Here is a 22935-nt window from a genome sequence, read left to right on the forward strand (position 1 = left end):
TGGAAAATTTCATGGACAGAGGAGCCTGGCAGGTATAGTCCATGGGGTTGCAAAGAGTCAAACATGACTGAGTGACTGATATATACACACACACACACATACCCAGAAGTGGAAATGCTGAGCCACATGGTAATTCTGTTTAATTTTTTGTGGCATTGTGTTAACCTAAATGAACTGATATGTAGAAGAACATGATACCACACACAAAAAATAAGTCTTTTACATGTCATTTATATACTATTTACAGCAGCCCTAGGAGGTAGGCATAACTTAATACCCCCGATTTAGAGATGGGGAACAGAAGTGAGTGACACCCCAGGGGTCCCAAGATTAGTAAGAAGTGAGCAGATTTCAACTTTGGAGCTGGGTTTGTAGCCACTAAGCTGTGGGGCTTTACCCAGTGTTTAGTGAGTGTCTACCATAAGCCAGAAAGCCCTAATAAATGGAGAAGATGCCCAGATAAAAGGCTGGGAAGAAGCATACCAAAATTTTTTTTTTAATTTATGGAAAAATTTAACACATAAAAGTAGACAGACTAGTTTAATGAATCCCCATCACCCAACTTCAGCCCATCTAATTTCACTCTAATCTCCTGTTTGCAAATCCCCAACATGCTCTAGCTATCAATATTTCTGCATGTTTGTCTAAAATACAGGCTTTTAAAAACATCACCTCGATACTATCATCCCACCTAAAGAAATGAGCAGTAAGTCCCTAATATCATCAAAGAGCTAGTGTTTACTTTTCCTGATTGTCTTATAATTTGTTAATGATTTATTTGACTCACAGTCCACTGGCTCCAATTGGTTGACACTTCTCTTTGATCGCTTTTAATGTACACATTCTCCCCCTCTGATCCCTCTGTTTTCTTGCCTTTTGTTTGTCTTAAAATGTTTTTTTTAATTGTATGTATTTGGGTCTTTGTTGCTGTGCACAGATTTTTCTCTAGTTATAGTGATCAGGGGTTTCTCTTGTTGTGGAGCCCAGGCTCTAAGTGTGTGGGCTTCAGTAGTTGCAGCAGGCAGGCTCAGAAGCTGTGGCTACTTGCTCCATGCTTAGTTTAGAGATGCTCCAACTTGCCCCATGGCACCTGGGATCTTCCCCAACCAGGGATCGGATCTGTATCCTCTGCACTGGACCACCAGGATAGTCCCTATTTTTAAAAATTTTATTGAAGTACAGTTGATTTACAATATTGTGTTAATTTTTGCTGTACAGTAAAGTGAGCCAGTTATTATACACATACAACATATATCCACCCTGTTTTACATTCTTTTCCCATAAAGGTCATTACAGGGTATTGAGTTTCCTCTGCTATACAGTAGGTTCTTATCATCTATTTTATGTATAGTACTGTGTGTATGTCAATCCCAATCTCCCAATATCCCCCCTTTTATTTCTGTTAAATAAATGGGTCATTTGTATTGAAGTTTCTTGTTTATGGCATCCCTAGAGTGTCTTTTTGCTTTTTAAAAATTCTAGACAAAATTCTCATAACATAAAATTCACCACCGAACTGTTTCCAAAAGTGCATTTGGTGGTTTTTAGGATATTCACAATGTTGGGCAACCTTCACCAGTATTTAATCCAGAAGTTTTCTACCACTCCAAAAAGAAACCCAGAACCCATTAAGCAGTTACTTCCTCCTCCTATCTCCATCCCTCAGCCCCTGGCAATCATTAATCTGCTTTCTGTCTCTTTGGACACAGTGTGGCATTTGATGTGTCCCATTGTCCCCCAAATTTCCTGTAGATGAATGTTCAGTGGCAAGTGGTGTCCAACTCTTTGTGACTCCATGGACTGCAACTTGCCAGGTTTCTCTGTCCTCCACCATCTCCTGGAGTTTGCTCACACTCATGTCCATTGGGTCAATGATGGTATCTAACCAGCTCATCCTCTGTCGCCCCCTTCTCCTCCTGCCTTCAGTCTTTCCCAGTGTCAGGGTCTTTTCCAATGAGTCGACTCTCCCCATCAGGTAGCCAAAGTATTGGAGCTTCAGCTTCAGCATCAGTCCTTCCAACAATGTAAATGAATAGTTAGATCTAGAGGTTGATCGGATTTAGGACTGGACACTTTGTAGGTAATATTGTGTACATAACCCGAGGTGGCAGGTAATATCAGTGCGTTTCTCATTCATGGTGGTAGCAGCTGGTGAGAAGCATCACCTAGATTAATAATCTGTTAAGAGTTACAAAATGATAACTATTGTTTATTTTCAAATCCTATCCTTCTTCATGAGCTTTTGCTTTATTTTTCTTTTCTAAAATTATTTCCTTTTTCATTTTTATTTTATTTATTTTTCTTATTGGAGAAAAATTATTCTTATTCCTTTACAATGCTGTTTGTAAAGTTTCTTCTGTTCAACAATGTGAATAAGCTATAAGTATACATATATCCCCTTCCTCTTCTTCATTTACTTTTGAAATACATATGTAAAGAGAAATTTCCCTTCATCTATGTGGTTACCTGGAGGTACAGATGGTATGTGTGTGTTCATGCTAAGTTGCTTCAGTCGTGTCTGGCTCTTTGTGACCTTATGGACAGTAGCCCACCAGGCTCCTCTGTCCATGGAATTCTTCAGCAAGGATACTGGAGTGGGTTACCATTTCCTCCTCCAGGGCATCTTCCCGACCCAGGCATCAAAGGCAGGCAGGTTCTTTACCAGTAACACCACTTGGGAAGCCCCACAGATGGTATAAGCCACTGTAAATAATTAATTCTCTATTTGCTTGTCAATTTTTAAGTTTCATAATTTTGAAGATTTTGAGTTGGTTCCCAAGTAGCCTTCAGAAATGACTGGTGGGTTGAAGGGAGGGATAAATTGGGAGGTTGCAATTAACATATACACACTACTAGGCTTCCCTGGTGGCTCAGCTGGTAAAGAATCTGCCTGCAATGCAGGAGACCTGGGTTCAATCCCTGGATTGGGAAGATCCCCTGGGGAAGGGAACAGCTACCCACTCCAGTATTCTGGCCTGGAGAATTCCATGAACCGTGTAGTTCATGGGATTGAAAAGAGTCAGACACAACTGAGTGACTTACACTTCACTCACTCCATATATAAAATAGATAAAGGAGAATTTACTGCATAGCACAGGGAGCCCTACTCAATATTTTGTAATGACCTATAAGGGAAAAGAACATGAAAAAGAATTTATACATGTTTCTGTGCGTATGCAAGATTCTCTGCCTCCTGATACATGCACCGGGAACACAGTATCATTTCGGTGGTTTCTGTCCCTAATGAGGAAATATTAGAGAAAGGCAAATTGAGAGGCTTTCTACAAAATAACTAGCCAGTAATCTTCAAAAATATCAAGGTCATTGGATTCTGGACAGATATCACATCCGAGATGTGTGCTTGTCCCCTCGGTTTGTTCAGCGCTGCAAGCCATGAGCTTTAAGGAAAAAGAACACGGTTCATGGAAGGAACAGACTGCCTCTTAAAAAAAAAAAGGCCAAAATCTTCCCCCCACCTTTTTTTTTTATTCCACTGGGCTAGGGTATGTCCGTTTTTGTTTTCTCTTTTTTATTCCTGCTACCACAGAAAGCAGTTCAAACCATTTTGAATATCAAGCAGCATTGATGTTATCATCTTAAGGAAAAAATACCCATTAAAAAGTTTGGGAGAAACTCTGTGGCATGTAGCTCTGCAGTTAAGAGTATGTCTCAGTGCTTTATACACCTTTAGATTAAAATCTTTATGTCATATGTACCACATATATCATTAAATAATTTTTAATTATAATCTGAGACATTCCAGTAATTTAATCTCTCTGTCCTTTTAAGTGTAACTAAAATTCTTTTAATTTATATCACTTTATCCTATCAATGAGTTCAACACCTTGGGGAAAAATTGACAGTATGCTGTGAAAATCTGCTAGTATTAAAACAGAGCATGACTCAGCAGATACTGGAATGATATGACTACAGTCTTTCGCATCAGCTGTGAATCTTTCCTAAGTCTCAGAGCTGCTTATAAGTCTAAAGCATACAAATTGGTGTGAAGAATTTGTAAAAATGGAATTGCCTTAAACAGTTTGAAGTGACAGCAAGTTTTTTTGTTTTTTGGCACATCAGTGAACAGCTTTCTTTCTCGTATTAGTTTGAACTAAAGAGGCAAAGTGATCTTCTCTCTTTCCTGGTAGTTCCAAAGTAATTCAGAACAGAGACGTTCCCACAGTATTCGCAGCTGGCATCTTAAGGATGCCTCTGTGGTGGTTGGAGTCACCCCACACACTGTGTCTTTAGATCTAATCTCTCCTAATTTATTAACTCTCAGGGTTATTGAATGGCTTCCTTTCAGGTTTGGTTAATTTCTCCCCTCAAATGCATGTCAATGTATTCTCAATAAGCTGTATTCCCAGCAATCAATAAATGGACACAAGTAAAAAAAAAAAAAATATATATATATATATATCAAGGTCATGAAAGACAAGGAAAGGATGAGGAATTGTTCCAGACTGCAGGAGACTGAATTACACAGCAAAATATAACAAGTGATCCTAGAAAGGAGTCTGGAGCTTCAAAGAATTTTATTGAAGCTTTGAATGCTATTTGGGAACTACCCGGTGATACTGGATCAATATTAATTTTCTGATTTTGAAGATAATACTATAATTATGTAGAAGAATGTACTTTACTTAAAAAATAAGCTCTGGGACTTCCCTGGTGGTCCAGTGGTTAAGAGTCCACCTGCCAATGCGGGGGACATGAGTTCCATCCCTGGTCTGGGAAGATCCCACTCTCGAAGGGACAACTAAGCCTGTGTGCTGCAACTGCTGTGCTTGTGTCCTGCAACTACTGAAGCCCATGAGTCTCAAGCCTGTGCTCCACAGCAAAAGAAGCCGCTGCCGTGAGAAGCCGGTGCACCGCTAGAGAACAGCTCCTGCTTGCCGCAGCCAGAGAAAGCCTGAGTACAGCAACGAAGACAGAGCATGGCCCAAAACAATTAATTTAAAAAAAGAACTAAACACTGAAGCATGAAGGGTTAATGAGACACCATATATCTATTTTATACTCAAAGGATTCAGAAACGTTAACAATTGAGGAATCTGGGCAAAAGGTTTATGGGAGTTCTGTGCATTATTTCTGCAACTGTTTCATCACTTTGACATTATTTTCAAACAAAAAAACCCCAAGTGCATGAAGTTGAACATTTGCTTCGTTTTGATCTGCAATCATGATCTTTATTGAGGGTGAAATTGTCTAATTTGTGGCCAATGGAAGCTTCTAATTGGTTCCCATTGACATGTTAGTAGGGAATGTCTTTGATACTCCCTTTCTGGTATTTGAAGGTGTGCCATGTTCATCTGTACATTTCCTGCCCCTGACTCAGTCTGTTTTTCTCTTCAATATTCCAAGCCTCTTTCAGATGGAAATGGTATTTAGAGACCACTGTCTGGGCTTATGGAGGCTTCCAGTGGTAAAAAGGAAAAAAAAAATCCACCTGCCAATTCAGGAGACATGGGTTTGATCCCTGGGTCAGGAAGATCCCCTGGAGAAGGAAATGGCAACCCACTCCAGAATTCTTACCTGGAAAATTCCATGGACAGAGGAGCCTGGTGGGCTACAGTCCATGGAGTTGCAAGAGTCGGACACAACTGAGCACAACTGGGACTGTGGGATGCTTGTTGCAGGCTTTTCAGTGGACAGAGGCAGCAAATGTTTGCTTTTTATAAAGATGAAATGTATCGTGATACTCCCAATTCAAATTCAAGACCGCAGGGTTTTTTTTTTTCCTTTAATGTGATCAATCTTACATCTGTGCCTCCTTCACTCCCTATGAAAAACCCAGTTCTTGACACTGACACTTGACACTGACACTCCTTTGCTTTATCCCAGACTAAGTGTGCACAAGCTCAGAATAACAATTTTATCACCACCAGTACCACCACCACCGCTATACTGAGTATGGACAGTCAAATTCTGATGTTTTAAAGTTACTAGGAGTTCATCTCTGATTTATTTTGTCACCAACTGGATATACAGGTTAATTCATTTTATTTCAGTTTTGTTTTTTAGATATCTTACATTTAAAATTTTGTTTTAAAGTTATATAAAATATCTACATGGTTGTAAAGTTGAATGTATAAAACAAGGTACAGTTTTAGAAGCTTAGCTTCTGGGACCTCCCTGGTGCTCCAAGTGGTTAAGGCTCCACACTTCTAATGCAGGTCACAGGTTCAGATTCCTGGTGAGGAATCAGTTCAGCCAAAAAGTTAAAAAAAAAAAAAAGAAAGAAATTAAAAAGTGTAGCTTCTATTTTGTCCTTTCTATTTTTCTTCCCTCAATAGGTAACCTATGATTTATAATTTCATTTTTGAAAAATATAAGCCAGTACAACACGAAAGAGTTGGACTAAGGTAACTAAGCTGGATCTACACACTCAATAAAGGCAGGGGAAGAAAGGAGTATTAATGAAATTCCCCACCCCACCTCAGACACTCTGCATGTGACATTGTCAGTTCAATTGCTTCTTTAGGGAATTACTTTTGAACTTTCCAAATATTCCGTGATATGCCTCCCTCGCTCGCTACAATTTATCACCTTTGCAATTAATAATTACATTACTGGCTGTTTACGTCTGCTTCCCTGGAGAAGGAAATGGCAATCCACTCCAGTACTATTGCTTGGAAAATCCCATGGACAGAGGAGCCTGGTAGGCTACAGTCCATGGGGTCGCAAAGAGTCGGACACGACTGAGCAACTTCACTTCACTTCACTCCTTACGCTGAGATCCGTGAGGGCAGCACTATTTGCCATAATAAACATTGTGTCCACAGGGCCTAGCACAGTGCCTGGCTCATAATAGACCCTCTTGCTGATGTTTATTACATCTAATCAATTAATTTGTTGTATATATGAATGAAAATGAATGATGAATAAATGATGGCTTTAGGCTCTTCCACGGCCCCCTAACCTCTCTAGGTTTCTGTTTCTTCTCTGTGAAATGTGATCAGATGTTTCATCCCGCCGCCAGAACTGATGAGACGCTTAAGGGAGATGAGGAACACAAATCCCTCTGCTGGTGTCACGTTGAATTCTGTAACGGTTTAATTTATTAACTGGTCGTCTGCAGGTGGCGCCACCGGCCCCGCTCGTGCCCCTAGTCGAGATAGGGCGGGGTCGGGGATGTGGGGGCGGGACCGAGGTTAGGGCGGAGCCAGGACGCGGTAGGGGCGGAGTCAGCAGCTGCGGCGCCGCCGGGCCTGTGCGGCCCAAAACGTCCCCGACGCCTCTGGCCCCGCCTTCCAGGGTGGGACATTCACGACGATTGGCCAGTGTAGGCGAGAGGTGGTCGCCATTGGCCCGTGACACCGTCGGCTCGGCGGGCGGTGTCCGGACGCAGGTACCGGCCAGAGCGGAGCTAGCAGCGCTGACGGGACCGGCCGGGCCGGGACCAGGGCCGGGGCGAGCGGAGGGGCCTGCGCGGCCGCCCGGCCCGGCCGCGGATCAGGTGGGCACGGGCGGGAGGATGGGGTGGAGGGGTGCCGTTCTGCGGCATGGCCCAGAGTTCGAGGCCCGAGCCCGGCCCCCTGAAGGACGGCCAGGCTCGGACCGTCGGCCTCAGCCTTCCCAGTGACTAGGTGGTCTCAGTTTCCGTCTTTGTAGAAGGCAGGAGGTCTCCGGGGGGCTGGCGCGCAGTAGGTGCCTCTCTGAGCCTCAGTTTCCCCATCTGTGAAACTAGGTCATCCCAGGACCAACCTAACGGGGCTGTTGTGAAGATTTAGGAGGTGCAAATGAAGAAAGCGCCCTGCGTATAGTAGGCTGTCAATAAGTGACCAGTCACCTTCCCCAACCTCCTCCTCAGAGGGGCTCTGCCAGGAAAATAGTCAAGATGATGACCCAGGTATTTGCTTAGCAGAGAGCCTGGCTGTTAGTGGGTGCTCAAAACAGGACAGCCAGAATTTATAGGTTTAGTCCATTTAATCCTTTAGTGACAATATCAAGTGGAAGTACTAGAAATGTTCGCTGCTGTGTTGCTGTTGTTTAGTGGCCAAGTCGTGTCTGACTCTTTTGCGACCCCGTGGAGTGTAGCCCACCAGGTTCCTCTGTCCATGGGATTTCCCAGGCAAGAATACTGGAGTGGGCTGCCATTTCCTTCTCCAGGGGATCTGCCTGACCTAGGAATCGACCCCACATCTCCTGCATTGGCAGGTGGATTCTTTACCACTGAGCCACCAGGGAAGCCCCTTCTCTGCTATACAGCTGAGGAAGTCAAGGCTCAGAGAGGGCCAGCCTTTCAACCAGGGCTACATAGTGAGTAAAGATCAGAGCTGGGATTAGAGTCTGGCCTCCAGTGCAGGGCTATGCAAGTGCTGAAAGGGCACACAGGAGCTTGTTTTTGCTAAGTGAAGAGAAATGAATGCATTTCACAGGCTACACATTTATCCTAAAAAAATAATAACTGTGCACATTTGTTGAGTGCTTACTGTGTGCCAGGCACTGACTGTGCCTTATATCATCAGACCCTCCCAACAGCTGTCTGTAAGCTGAGAACAATAATTATCATAACAGCTAAAATTTATCAACTTATTCATGCTTATGCATATATGAGCTGGGTCTCATTGCAACCCAGCATTAAACAAAAGAGAAAACTGAGGCCCAGGGAGTGAAGCAACTCAACTGAGATGACACTGTGGGGGAATTAGGGCCATCTGACTCTTCTTCCTTCAGCTTCCTGCCCTCAGAAAAAAGAAGCTGTTCAAAAGGTTGTGGTGCCCCCGTGCCACCCCAGACAAGCCTAGCCAAGGACGAGCTTCGCTGGAGGAATTGAGCCTAGGGGCTTCTTCTTATGAAGCCCTTCAGCAGACACAGTCCACTAGCTTCATCAACTTATTTAACAAAAGAGGAGAATGAGGCCCAGAGAAGCCAAGTGACTTGTCCCAGGATACACAGCATCAGCACCAGAGTCAGGACTTAAAAGAACCCAGATCTCTTGGGTCCCAGACCCACTCACTGGACTAAGTTCAAATCCTACACTGTCCCAACTTAGCTGTGTGATCTTGGGCAAGTAACTGCCCCTCTCTGAGCCTCCTCACCTGTCAAATGGGGGTAGTTATTGGACTTCCATCATAGGTTTGTTGTGAAAATTGAGTGAAATCCATCTCCCAGGCACTGGGCCAAGTTTGCTGGAGGCGTTGGCTTAGTCACGCCTCCCAGCAGCCCCAGTGCTGAGTCCAGCTTGCAGCCACCCTACCCTTGCATCCAGGCTCGAAACTGGCCTCTCCTGAGCCCAAGCCTCTGTGCTTTGCACAGATCTCCAGCCTCTGAAGATTTCTGGTTCCCATCTTGGGTGCTGGCAGACCAGGTCTGGGGATCAAGGGACTTGCCTCTCCCACCTTGCTCTTACACAGAAGAGGGGCTGAGGAATTAATGCAGCAACAGTGTACCAGACATTGAATCAGGCGCTGGAGATGACCAATGGTGGAAGACACATGTCGTTTAACCAGCAGATGAAGAAATAAGAACATTAATGGGACCTCCCTGGTGGTCCAGTGGTTGGAACTCTGTGTTCTCATTGCTGAGGGCCTAGGTTCAATCCCTGGTCAAGGCACTAAGATCCTACAAGCCTCACCATGTGGCCAAAATAAGAAAAAGAAATAAGAACATTTCAGAGAGGGACACGTCTGTGAGGGCAATAATGTGAACATGAGTAGCACTTCGACCAGAATGATCAGGGAAGGCCTCGCAGGGGAGGTGACCTTTCAAGGAACATTTATAACAACTACTGGAGTTCAATAAACTCAGCACAGTGCCTGGCTTGCAGGAGGTACCTTTTCTTTTTAAAAATTTTTATTGTTTCTTAACACCATTTTGTACTGGGGTATAGCCAATTAACAACATTGTGATAGTTTCAGGTAAACAGCAAAGGGACTCAGCCATACATACACATGTATCCATTCTCCCCTCAAACCCCCCTCCCATCCAGGTTGGCACGTAACACTGAGCAGAGTTCTATGTGCTATATAATAGGCCTTTGTTGGTTATCCATTTTAAATATAGCACTAAGGTTAGGTATGTTTTAAATATATATATATATATATATTTATATATTAGGCTTGCCCGGTGGCTCAGATGGTAGAGAATCCGCCTGCAATGCAGGAGACCTGGATTTAATCTCTGGGTAGGGAGGATCCTCTGGAAAGGGAATGGCGACCCACTCTAGTTTTCTTGCCTGGAGAATTCTATGGACAGAGGAACCTGGGAGGCTACTGTCCATACTGTCGTTGAGCTGGGTCTTAGTTGCAGCATGTAGGATCTCTAGTCAAAGCTTGTGGGATCTAGTTCCCTGACTAGGGATCCAACCTGGTCCCCCAGCATTGGGAGCACAGAGTCTTAGCCACTAGACCACCGGGGAAGTCCCAGCAGTTACTTAATTGACAGTAGCCGCTAATTTTTTTTTCCCAAACTTTTTATTTTGCACTAGCATATAGCCCATTAACAATGTTGTGGTAGTTTCAGGTGAACAGGGAAGGGACTCAGCCATACATATACATGTATCGATTCCAACCGACCCCCCCCCCCCATCCCAGAACCAGCCAATAAGGCTTGTGTGTTTCCATCTGAGAATTACATGAAAGTAACAGAGTTTCTCTCATTTGAGCAGGCATATAACATTATAACATTGATCAGAGTTCCCTGTGCTCTACAAAATGTCCTTGTCGGTTAACCATTTTAAATATAGCAGTATGTACATGACCTTCCCAATGTCCCTAACTATCCCTTCCCCTGGCAACCATGAGTTTATTTTGCAGTAGCTGCTAGCATCATGTGGTTGATTTGCAAGCCTTGCATGAGCAGATTTTACCAGTGTTGATTTGGTTCTGTCATTGCTTTTCCCCTGACAATAAAAGAAATGGTAGAACTTAATGCATAGGAGCTGTGATGTGTCTCGGGACGCCCAATTACTTGCAGAAACGTGAAGGCCAGTCCTTGGAGGGGCAAGAGGCATGGAGTCCCCTCTGCAGCCTTTCCCTTGGGTATCGCAGCAGCTTCCCTGCTGGCCTCCCTTGGGAGGGACAGCAGTGTGCACGACTTAGCAGCCTGGCCACTGTCCTGTGGGTGTTATCTCGGTCATGCAGCCTTCCTCCCAGGCTCCTCCTGCCTCTGGACTGACACTTGCTTATCTGGCTGACTGTGTGGCCCCACTTAGGAGGCTCAGAAAGGCCTATTGGGCCCAGAGCACTTCTGGCTGAGCTGTTCAGAGCTTGTTGATCAGGCAGGAGACTGTCCTGGTGCAAAAAGTTAGCCAGTTACTTGCACTGCTTCCCTCCGCCCCTCTTTGGATCTCAGAGTTTGACTAGCAAGGGTGGGTAAAAACCACTTGTGTGTGTGTGGGGGGGGGTACCTCGGTGAGTGTTTCTGGGGTCTCTGGACCACAGTTCCTGGGGGCAGACGGTGGAGGGTGAGATAAGTTTGGGACGGAGATCCTAAGCTCTAGGGCACCTGTATTGGCTTCCAGAGGCCTCAGTCCCTTTCATGAAATTCTCACAGGGAAACACACAAGTCTTGCTGGTTGGTTCTGGGATGGAAGAGGAGCTTGCCAAGGGTTCCTGCTGACAGGTCAGACCCTAGGGTGGAGACGTAGGGGGATGGAATCCTGCTGAAGTCAGTCCCCACCCTCCTCACCAAAGCAGACTTCAGATTGCTGCCTGAGGCTCTGGCTGTCTCCCATGGCCTCTCCTTGGGGACAGAGGCACCACTTTAAGTGGTTGCTCTTCTGGGTGGGGACAGACACTACCTCATTCTGGACTACCACTTCCTCGATAGCCTGAATTATCAAGAAACTCAGAGCCCACAAGAAGCCATGAACCAGCAGGGTCAAAATGACTCACCATCCTGGTCATTTGGGCCAAGTTTGTAGCTCAGTTCCGGCCCACTCCATGGCAGGCTTATCCTCTCTGAGTCCAACCCTGGGAATCCAGTCCATGGCGAACAGTTTCTCCATGATTTTGGCAGGGATGGTTCTGGCCCTAGAGAGCACCGTGCACTGGGCCTACCACACAGAAGGTATTCAGTCACTGTTAGCTACTGCTTCAGGCTGGAAAGGTGATGTCCTGTATGCTTTGTGGGCCAGACCAGGATGACCTTTCTTAGGAGAGTCAGAATATAGCCAGGCCCCTGAGATGCGCCAGGCCTGGCCTGAGTTGCGTGTGTGACCTGACTGAATCCTCATAGCCCCCCTTCAAAGGCCCATCTTAGAGACTGTTCAGCCGCAAATCAGAGAGCTGGCTCTGGGCTGTGTGTGGCTTGCTAACCTTGCTCTTGATCCTCCTGCTGGCCTCTCCCCAGGCTCCTGGGACCATGGGCCTTGGGCCCTGAGGACACAGGGCTCCCTGTGGCCATGACGACGGGTGACTGTTGTCACCTCCCCGGCTCCCTGTGTGACTGCTCCGATAGCCCTGCCTTCTCCAAGGTCGTGGAGGCCACAGGCCTCGGGCCACCCCAGTATGTGGCCCAGGTGACTTCAAGGGATGGCCGGCTCCTCTCGACCGTCATCCGGGCCTTGGACACACCGAGGTGAGTGGTGACCGAGTAGGGACTGATGCTTTCACTTGCTTCACTCTCCAGCCAAAACAGTTTACTCCCAGCCCCATCCGCAGTCAGAAATCCAACCACCTGGGACATCCCTGGCAGTCCAATGGTTAAGACGCAACGCTTTCACCACAGGGGTCGTGGGTTCCATCCCTGGTTGGGGAACTAAAATCCTGCATGCCGAGTGGTACAGCCAAAAAAAATAAAAGAAAAATTCACCACCTAGAGGGGCCAGGTAAGCAAATAAATCAGCGAAAGGGGCCCAGTGAGTAATCACCACATGGAAACTGGGTAGACAGGTCAGATTCTTCAGGAAAAGCTGAAACTCCAGATTACTGGGTGAAATTCGGAGAGCTGATGTTGCTGAGTAGTTCACATCTTGGGGAGGCTGCACAAGGAAGTAGCTGGTAGTGCTGGTTGTGGCCTCAAGGTACCTGGGCTTGGGGCCCACGTGGGAGCCTCTCTCCGTGTAGGACTGGGAAAAGTTGCTGCTCCCCTGTATCTCTAAACTGGGGCACCTTCTCACTGGGTGGTTCTGAAAGTGCATGGCCATGGTCCCCATATATTGCTCACAAGGGGCTTTGCCCCCTCATAATGCTTCCCTGGTGGCTCAGTGGTAAAGAATCAGGAGCCACAGCTTCGGTCTCTGGGTTTGGAAGATCCCCTGGAGGAGAAAATGGCACCCCACTCCAGTATTCTTGCCTGAAAAATCCCATGGACAGAGGAGCCTGGCGGGCTACAGTCCATGAGGTCTGACACAACTGAAGCGACTGAGCATGCAAAGTTTTCGATTAATGTATTTAAACCTCGGTGCCAATCTTCCAGACACATGTGTGAGCTGAATCTGCTTGGTTCACCAACTTGTCATCAAGGGAAAGAGATTTAAGGAAACCCCATGTGTGCATGCTAAGTAGCTTTAGTCATGTCTGACTCTCTGCAACTCCGTGGACTCTAGCCCGCCAGGCTCCTCTGTCCATGGGTTTCTCTAGGCAAGAATACTGAAGTGGGTTGGCGTGCCCTCCTCCAAGGATTCTTCCCAACCCAGGGATGGAACCCTGGTCTCTTACGTCTCCTGCATCAGCAGGCGGGTTCTTTACCACTAGCACCACCTGGGAAGCCCAAAGAAACCCCACACCAATTTAAATCTGCCTTAACTCATTAAGATTTAAACTAGCCACCAGTTTTTCAAGTCTAGTATATTACTGTGATGTTTCCTTCAGATCATCAAATTTGTACAGTTTACCTTTTTGGCCACTTGGGAGTGTGCTGTTCAGTGGCTTTAAGTACATTGATGGTGTTGTGTAACCATCACCATCATTCAGCCCCACACCTGTTTTTTTTTTTTTTTTTTTTTTTAACGTTTGTTTATTTGGCCTTGTCAGGTCTTCGCTGCAGCACTTGGGATCTTCACTGTGGGTCACAGACTCTCTAGTTGTAGCGTGCGGGCTCCGGAGCACACGGGCTCAGTAGTTGCGGCACACTGGCTGAGTTGCCCTGAAGCATGTGAAATGTTAGTTTCCTGACCAGGAATCGAACCCATGTACTCTGCATTGCAAGGCAGATTCTTAACCACTGGACCACCAGGGAAGTCCCTCCCATAACTCTTTTGATCTTGCACTTTGTCTTCACTAAACACTCACTCCCCCTCCCCCTTCCTCAGCCTGGGGACCCCACGCCATTCCTACTTTCTGTCTCTGGATCTGACTCCCCTAGAAAACTCGTAGAGGTGGACTTCGCCAGTCTTTGTCCTTTTGTGACCAGCTTCTTTCACTGAGTGTCTCGCCCTCAAGGTTCATCCATATGGGTAGCAGGTGTCAGAATTAATTCCTAAACTTTTCATTCAGACATACAAACAAGCAGATGCAAGCCTTGCCGTGTTGTGGAGGGAGCCCAGTGCTGGGCCCCCTACAGGTTTTTGCCTTGCCTGAGCCCAGGTGAGACTGGAGGGCTCCTTCTGGGCTTCCTCTGGGGTTTCTCTGTATGCATCTCCATCAGACCCCTTGAGTCAGGAAGGTGTCTGTGCTGTGTGACCCAGCCTGGGAGTGAGGGGACCCTTGGCAGGCCTAAGGGGTTCCCAGCCAGAGCTGCCAGCAGGGGGTGTGGGGAGGACTTCTCCCTCCATGGGGTTCCCATGGGGCACCTCGCCTCACCCTCCCTTTTGACACCTGGGGAAACCGAGGCCTGGAGAGAACTGAATACCTGCCAGTGTCACTGGGCATGGCTTCCGTTTCCTTTCTTGTTCACATCTCTCTTACGTGGAGCCTGCACTGGGCAGCCCGACGGGGGCCTGTGGATGTCTCACCCACTCTCCCGTCCCATTTTCTCCTCTCCTGTTTCCTCTGCATGATTTTCCTGCCAGGATTTCAAACAGTAGAGCCCACTTCTCTTGCCCTACTTCTGGGGGCAGGCAACCTAGTGGTTCTGGGTTCCTAGGCCTTAGAGCGATTTCCTGGGTTCAAATCCAGTGTGACTTGGCACAACCAAGTAAACCTCTCAATACCTCAGTTTCCACATCTGTGAAATGGGGGCAATAACAGCACCTTCCGCCCAGGCTCCCTGTGAGAACGAGACAGATTAACCCCGATGTTGCCCTTTGAACGGTGCGTGGGACCTGATCAGCGCTCCATCATAGTCAGTGTATGCTTTGTTTACCCATATTTCATTTTCTCTGAACTTGAACCTCCTAAGTAGGGTTCCCTGGGACAAACCCCCCAAACCAACCCAACGTGACTCTTCCTCCTGGTCCTCATTACTTCCACTTTCTGGCCTGGCTCCTGGAGTAGGAATGTCTTTCCTGTTCACTCAGTGTGTGTCGGGAACATGGGATCAGGGTGTGGGTGCACAGGGGAGCTGGGCAGGCCCTTTTGATGTCGGAGGAGAAAGCATCATAGGACCAAGGGCCAAAAGCAGACCTGAGGGGTCAGCTCTCAGCTCCTGGGTTTCAAAGCAGCTGGGCCCCACCCCCACAGCAGAGACACAAAGGAGAGAAAGTTTCCTAGGGGAAACTGGCAGTTTTATCTGGAAAACAACTCTCCTGCTCCACCTTCTTCATGTGTTCCTGCAATCCACTTTCTGGGCAGAAATGTCTGAAAAACAATGACTCATGTGCTGGACAGCCTCTGGGCCCACCAAGGCCACGCGCCCCTGGTCTCTTGAACTGCCCCAGAAAGGACCCAGAATCCCCTGAGACCAGGCTGGGGCAGAGACTTCCCTGAAACGGGAAATGGCTTCCTGTAGTTGCCTTTTTATGTCTGTTTTCCCAGCCTCACTAGAGTGGAGGAGCCCAGGAGCTCTTCTCCTGGGATGCACAGGTTTCCCAGGTGGCATGGCCTTCAGGTGTGGCTGAATCTGGGGCTTCTGATGATGTTCTTGAGAATCTGCCTCTCCCTACCTTTTGGCTCTGCGATCCCCTGTTTTAGCATCATTTGCAGACTCCAGGTGGAGACCGAGCTGCTGCCAGCAGCTCCAGACTTATATCAGCCATGCTGCCCGTAGTTCTGGAGTTGAGAAGAAAAAAAAGAAGAGTTTCGGAAATCAATTCCAGTGGCTCTGCATTACACGTGCCCTTCCCTGAGTCAGCCTCTGTGACCAGAGATGTGTGGTGTTTTGGTTGGTCAGGCCTGGGGTCATCAGGGGTGTCCTCTTGAGATTGGGGCAGTTGTCCAGCACAGTCAGGTGTGGTACAGAAGGAAGAGCAGACACTGGGCAGGCAGGTACAAGTGATGCCCACCCTGGGCCTAAAACGATGCTGCAGGAACCCTAGGGAGGGAGCACATCACTCCACCTATGGGAGTCTGGGAAGGCTTTCCAAGAGAAAAGGACATTTGGAGCTGGGCATTGAGGGATGAATAGGGGTTTGCCAAATAGCAGTATATAGGGGCAGTGCTGAGCGTGCAATCCAGGGCAGAGTGAAGCAGAAGCAGGCAGGAGGCTCAACCATTACTCATGTGTCCCATCTCTGTGTCTAGTGATGGTCCCTTCTGCCGGATCTGCCATGAGGGGGCAAATGGGGAGAGCCTACTGTCTCCATGTGGGTGCACTGGCACGCTGGGCGCTGTGCACAAGAGCTGTCTGGAGAGGTGGCTTTCCTCGTCCAACACCAGCTACTGCGAGCTGTGCCATACAGAGTTTGCAGTGGAGAAGCGGTCCCGATCTCTCACAGAGGTACGCTTGGGAGCCAGAGGCCGGAGTTGGGAGAAGGGAGGAAGGCAGACATGGGGCTGAAGGAGGAAATGGCCTTGGAGGATCCTAGTGGGCTGGGGAAGCGGCTTCTCTAGAGGGAGGATCCTCTCTTCTCTCCCCGGGGCCACTTCTGCTGATGGGGGTGGGAACTGGGCCTGAGGTTCCAGATCTGACAGGTCCTGTGCCCCTTCCCTGCTTTGGTCACTTCAGGTGACCCTAGAGCTGAGACCTGAGGAATGAGGAGCCCCAACCTGGGGGACAGTCCTGGCAGGGGGCACAGCAGGTACAAAGGCCCTGAGGCCTCCTTTGAGGAGGAGCTTGGTGTCCTTGGCCAAGCCCACGTGGTTGGAGAGAAGGGAGTTAAAGGAGGAGGACAGTGGCCCTGAAGGAGGGGTGGTGACCTGGCTGGGGGACTTTGTGGGCCAATCCCGAGAGCTCAGCTTGAGTGCAGTGGGTCAGGGTCGAGACAGGGTATTTCCAAGTGTGGTGGGAGCCACATGGCTTCCCAGAGCATTTGCTGCTCACCAGGGTGCCCTCCAGACTCCTCCCTGCCCAGCCTGGCTTGGCATGGGGCATCTGAGAACTACAAGGGGTGATATCACTGGGCTGAGGTGGGGGCTCCTGGAAGAGCCCCTGGCCCGCCTAGGACCTACTCTTAAGAGAACAGTGGGAGAGCAAGCCGGCCTGTGCACACAGCTCACCCTCTCCCCACTGCCCGTCGTGTGGAGCACATGCTTCCACCCCAGGGCCTTTGCACATGCTGTTTCTGCAGCCTGGAGCACGTCTCCCCCATTCCTCACGAGGTTCGTTCTGCTCGATTGAGTTTCTGCAGCCTTACCTCTTCAGCATAGCAGTCCCCACCTTGATCATTCAGTCATTTCATCTCTCCTCCAACCAGCAGGGGAGCTGCAGGCAGGGATTCCTACCACCGGTCATCTGTGGCAGGCAGTGTAGCATAGCAGCCAAGGACACACAGACCCTGAGGCAAGACTTCCTGGGCTCCAGTTCTGGCTTTGTAGACCACTAGCCATGTGAGTTTGCACAAAGGAGTCAGCCCCTCTATGCCCTCCATTTCCCCCATCTGTAAAATAGGCATGGGACTTCCGTGGCAGTCCAGTGGTTAAACTCCGCACTTCAACTAGGGCCTCCCAGGTGGCTCAGTGGGGAAAAAATAAAATAAAATCTGCCTGCCAGTGCAGGAGATGCAAGAGATGCAGGTTCGATCCCTGGGTCGGGAAAATTCCCTGTAGGAGGACACAGCAACCTGCTCCAGTATTCTTGCCTGGTGAATCCCATGGACAGAGGAACCTGGTGGGCCACAGTCCATGGGATCACAGAGAGTCAGACACGACTGAGCTTCCACTGCAGGAGGTGCAGGTTCTATCTCTGGTCGGGGAACTAAGATCCTGCAAGCCTCGTGATGTGGCAACAAAACAAAACAAAACCAGGGGCAGAAATGCCCTGCACCTACCCAGGCCTGTCCTGTCGTCATCTCAGTAAGTATCTGAAGGAAAGAAAGGATTGCAGGAGGCAAGGCAGGAGTAGGGTCCTGCAGGAACAGTGATGAAGATGGGTGTCTGCAGAGAGTGCCCTGATGCCCCATCCCCTGGCATAGGCTCGTAGCAGGGCGGTGTGTGGTGGTCCCTCTCACCGGCTTCCCCTCCCTCCTTCCCCGCAGTGGCTGAAGGACCCTGGGCCTCGGACAGAGAAGCGGACGCTGTGCTGTGACGTGGTGTGCTTCCTGTTCATCACGCCACTGGCCGCTATCTCAGGCTGGCTGTGCCTGCGAGGCGCCCAGGACCACCTCCGGCTCCACAGCCATCTGGAGGCCTTGGGACTGATCGCCCTCACCATCGCCTTGTTCACCATCTATGTCCTCTGGACACTGGTGAGTGGCTTCCAGCCAGACAGCAGGCATCTGGGAGCAGACAGGTCAGGGGCTTGGGCAGCAACTTGGATGGAGCTGGGGTGGAGGATGGGGCGGCACTCTGCCTGCCTGGGCTTGTGGCTGGCACGTGGGGTGGAAGCAACTCCCAGCATCTCATGGAGCTCCAGATTCCAGGCCGGTTTGAGGTCCCAGGAGCCAAGCGTGAGGCTTCTGCCCGAGGAATGCAAGATCATGGGATCACTTCAGCTGAGTGCAGGCTGCGCTAGCCACGAGTCCCATTAAGACCTGGTTGTCTGGGTTTTGGGGGCAAGGGGAAGGGAGAAGAGGCTGAGAGCCACTGGAAAGACTGTGGAAGAAAAGGCAGGAGAATGAGAGAGACAGAGAGGACGATCAAGAGACTGAGCGAGACTTCCCTGGCAGTCCAATGGTTAAGGCTGCCAGTGCAGGGGACTTGGTTTGATCCCTGGTCAGGGAACTAAGGTCCCACAGGCCATGTGGTGCAGCCAAAAAATAAAAAACAAAGAGACTGAGAGAAAAGGTGACTGGGGTTGGGAGAGAGTGAGTGTGGTGAGGGTGTTGTCCCCGGGTTCTGGCAGGCATGAGAAGGGGGGAAGGTCCCACAGATAGAACCACAGCTATGGGGGTGCCCCCTCCTCAAGAATTATTTGCAGTGCACCCACCAAGCAGATTTCTTAATACAAGTAGGATGCATCATAGGTCCTGCTTTGCAGTCTGCTTGTTTTCACTTTGCTAATGTCCTTAAAAAAAAGAGAGGCAGTCACCCAACAGTCCTTCATTGTGTGGGTGTGCTATATTTATTTAACTAATCTCTTTTGATGGACATAGGGATTATTCCAATTTTTTTTCCTTCTCCTTTATTTGCTGTTATAAACAGTGCTTTGGGTGCCACCCGTGCAAATGTTTCTTGGAACTTCCTTGGTCAAAGAGTAGGAACCACTGACATTTACTGGGAAAAAAAAATTTTTTTTAACAGATTTGATTCACTAGAGCAGTTCAAGTGGAGAAGGCAATGGCACCCTACTCCAGTACTCTTGCCTGGAAAATCCCATGGATGGAGGAGCCTGCTGGGCTACAGTCCATGGGGTCGCACAGAGTCGGACACTTCTGAGTGACTTCACTTTCACTTTTCACTTTATGTACTGGAGAAGGAAATGGCAACCCACTCCAGTGTTATTGCCTGGAGAAACCCAGGGATGGGGGAGCCTGGTGGGCTGCCGCCTGTGGGGTTGCACAGAGTCGGACACGACTGAAGTGACTTAGCAGCAGCAGCAGCAGCAGCAGTTCAAGGTTTAACAGCAAAATGGAGCAGAAAGTACAGAGTTCTCCAAAATCCTCCCCAACACCTGCCCAGCCTCCGCCACGGTCAACATGGTACCAGAGCGGCAAGTTCATCAGTCGATGAACCAACACTAACGCATCATCACCCAAGGCCACAGTTTACATTACGGGTTCAGTCTTGGTGTGGAACAATTTGTGGGTTTAGACCACTGTATAAGACATGTATCTCCCACTATGGTATCATACAGAGTGTTTTCTCCCCTCTAAAAATGCTGTGCTCTGTTTATTCATCCCTCCTTCCGCTCTGATCCCCGGAAAACCGCTGATCCATGTTACTGTCTCCATAGTTTTGCCTTTCCTTAAAAATGTCATAGAGATGGAATCTCGCACTAAGTGGTCTTTTTAGTGAAAGTGCTGAGTCCTAACTGGCCACTGGACCACCGGGGAATTCCCTGTAGCCTCTTCAGATTGGCTTCTTTCATTCAGCCCTATGCATTTAAGATTCCTCCATGTCTTTTTACAGCTTGATAGCTCATTTCTTTTTAGAGCTGACTAATATTCTAATGGGCTTCCCAGGTGGTGCTTAGTGGTAAAGAATCCACCTGCAAATGCAGGAGACTCAAGAGACACAGGTTCGATCCCTGAGTCGGAACAATCCCCTGGAGGAGAGCACGACAACCCACTCCAGTATTATTGCCTGGAGAATCCCATGGACAGTGGAGCCTGGCAGGCTACCATCCATAGGGTCGCAGAGTCAGACATGGCTGAAGCGGCTTAGCATGCACACACGCAAGAGGCTGTATCATTTCACTGCCACCTTCTGAAAAACAGAAAGGGACCACCCCCTCCACCCCCCGCCCCACACACAGACCCTTGGCAGGGCCCTCAGTGCTGCTGGGGAGGGTCCCTGGGGCGAGTGAGTGGGTGTGTGTGCTCTGTCCATATGAGAACTGCTTTGATGCTGCTGCTGCCTCTGGAAGCAGGGGCCTGGTGCTGATCTGGGTCAGGGCAGAGGCCCCAGGGGCACTAGTTTTCCAGCCACTGGCCCTCCCGCTCATGTCCACCCTGCCCTGCAGGTCTCATTCCGCTACCATTGCCAGCTGTACTCCGAGTGGAGAAGGACCAACCAGAAAGTGCGCCTGAAGATGCAGGCTGATGGCTCCGAGGGCAGCCAGCACTCCCCACTGGCGGCCGGACTCCTGAAGAAGGTGGCTGAGGAGACGCCCGTGTGAAGGCTGGGCCGGCCTTGCCGTCTGGGCTGGATGGAGGCAGCTGGTAATGCCCTGGTGTTCAGAAGGACAGAAACTGCCTGACCCTTCCTGCACGGCCGGAGCGCTTCTCAGGCCAAGAGACGCCGAGCGGAGGAGCCGATTCTGTGATTCCTGAGTGAAGCTGTTTTCAGATTGATTTTGCACACTCTCATATGCGAGGATGATGAACAGACAGATGTGGTCCCAAGCTCTGGATGGAGCAGGCGCCCTGATCTCATTCTGAAGTCTCCCTGGTCCCTCCTGGACCACCAGTTGTGGCCAGAGGCAAGTCTTGAGTGCCCATCGGGCCGGGAGGCTCTGCAGGCTTCTTGCATTTTCCTGCACCTGGCAGGCTCGCTTTCCAGGCACCCTTGACTTTATAACGTTGCACCACATTTCAGAACACCCCCCTGCGAATGAATAAAAGAAGCCCCTTGCTGGACAAAGCGGACTTGTCAGTCACATTTCTGAGGCCTCAAAGGGAGGGGCCTGGGACCGAGGGGGGTCAGGGACTACCCAGAAGTAACAGTGGCAACAGCAGATGCTCCCAACTGGTTTGAGGGATCCATTGTGAAATGCAGGGTTTTCCAGGGACAAGGAGGTAGCAGGGTTACGTATTAAATGATTTAAAATAAATATACATGAGAAGAATAGGTTTCACTTCCTGTGTATTTCCCATGAGTTAGATACCATGCTAGGCCCTTCACACTCACTAATGTAACATCCACACTTACGGAGGGTCACCCCGAATGTGGCCCAGTTCTAAACCTCAACAGACATCTGTCCTTTAACCCCCTCTACCATTATCAGCAGGAAGAATGGCTTTTAACCCCATTTTACAGACAGGAAGACTGAGGCCTAGAGCAAGGCAGCCTTTGTCTAAGGAAGTGGAATTCTTCAGAATTCCACTAACTCCAGGAAGTGGAATTGGGGGTTGACCCTGGGGTCTGCATGGCCCCATTGCTGGCCTCTGTGTTTCTCCTTGAGGAGGACCCAGGTAAAGAAGCTGAACATGGTCATGCTAACTTCAGCACCTGCTTCCTGAGCAAACTTCTGAGCTTTTTACACTTGAAAGTTCTTTGCTTCAGGCCACATTGAATACTCAGAGCACGCCGCTGAAAGTGGGTTCTGGTCGTGGGGGGGGGGGGGGGGTCCCGTATAAGTCCCATTTTGCAGATGGGCAAACTGAGGCTCAGAACCACCATAGGGTCCTTCACCTGAGGTTGCACATCCCCAGTGGGCCTAGGACAGCATCTGGCTGTTCTGTTGTTTTGGGCACAAATATTGGAAAAGACCCTGATGCTGGGAAAGATTGAGGACAGGGGAAGAGGGTAACAGAGGATGAGATGGTTGGCATCACTGACTCGATGGATTTGAGTTTGAGCAAACTCTGGGAGATAATGAAGGACAGGAAAGCCTGGCATGGTGCTGTTCATGGGGTCACAAAGAGTTGGACATGACTGTGACTGAGCACGCATGCCCTGTTTGGTATGTGGGTCACCTCTTCAAAAAGTAAAGTTCTCTCTGCCCCAGGGGAGGCCAGCTGGGATGCGGGGGTGGAGGCTTGGAAGCTGGCACCTGAGAGGCATGTAGGAGGGGCAGCATGGCAGATGGGTTACGCTTGGGGCCCTGTGGCTGAGGGGCAGAGGGCTGGGAGCGAGGCAGTTAGAAAGATGAGCATCACGTGGAGGCATCTGCAGAAACAGGCTCACCCTCAGGGATTAACTGTCGTCATTTGGGGCCTTTCTTGCTTCTGTAGCGTCTCCCTCTACATAG

The 22935-nt window shown here is 49.0% G+C and overlaps 1 protein-coding gene across 3 annotated transcripts; it reads left to right on the forward strand.

Moving 5' to 3' along the window:
• The first annotated feature begins 7343 nt into the window (after positions 1–7343).
• Positions 7344–21605, forward strand: MARCHF2 (membrane associated ring-CH-type finger 2). 3 transcript variants are annotated; one of them, XM_042250038.1, is made up of 6 exons: positions 7344–7459; positions 11500–11568; positions 12298–12525; positions 16509–16704; positions 18401–18610; positions 20986–21605. In XM_042250038.1, exons 3-6 carry the CDS (start codon positions 12350–12352, stop codon positions 21139–21141), a joined length of 738 nt encoding a protein of 245 aa, XP_042105972.1. In that variant the 5' UTR covers positions 7344–7459; positions 11500–11568; positions 12298–12349; the 3' UTR covers positions 21142–21605. The 3 variants fall into 3 exon arrangements, with proteins under 3 accessions (XP_042105972.1, XP_004008617.2, XP_060271519.1); XM_060415536.1 differs by having other exon boundaries at positions 7361–7852; XM_004008568.5 differs by lacking the exon at positions 11500–11568.
• Positions 21606–22935: the final 1330 nt, after the last annotated feature.

Source organism: Ovis aries, chromosome 5 (genome assembly GCF_016772045.2).
Source record: "Ovis aries strain OAR_USU_Benz2616 breed Rambouillet chromosome 5, ARS-UI_Ramb_v3.0, whole genome shotgun sequence".
Lineage (NCBI taxonomy): Eukaryota > Metazoa > Chordata > Mammalia > Artiodactyla > Bovidae > Ovis > Ovis aries.

Coding starts and splice junctions, on each gene's coding strand:
- MARCHF2 (XM_042250038.1), top strand. CDS start 12,350: ATGACGACGGGTGACTGTTGTCACCTCCCCGGCTCCCTGTGTGACTGC. Junction 16,705..18,400: donor GGTCCCGATCTCTCACAGAG/GTACGCTTGGGA, acceptor CCTTCCCCGCAG/TGGCTGAAGGACCCTGGGCC. Junction 18,611..20,985: donor TCTATGTCCTCTGGACACTG/GTGAGTGGCTTC, acceptor CCTGCCCTGCAG/GTCTCATTCCGCTACCATTG.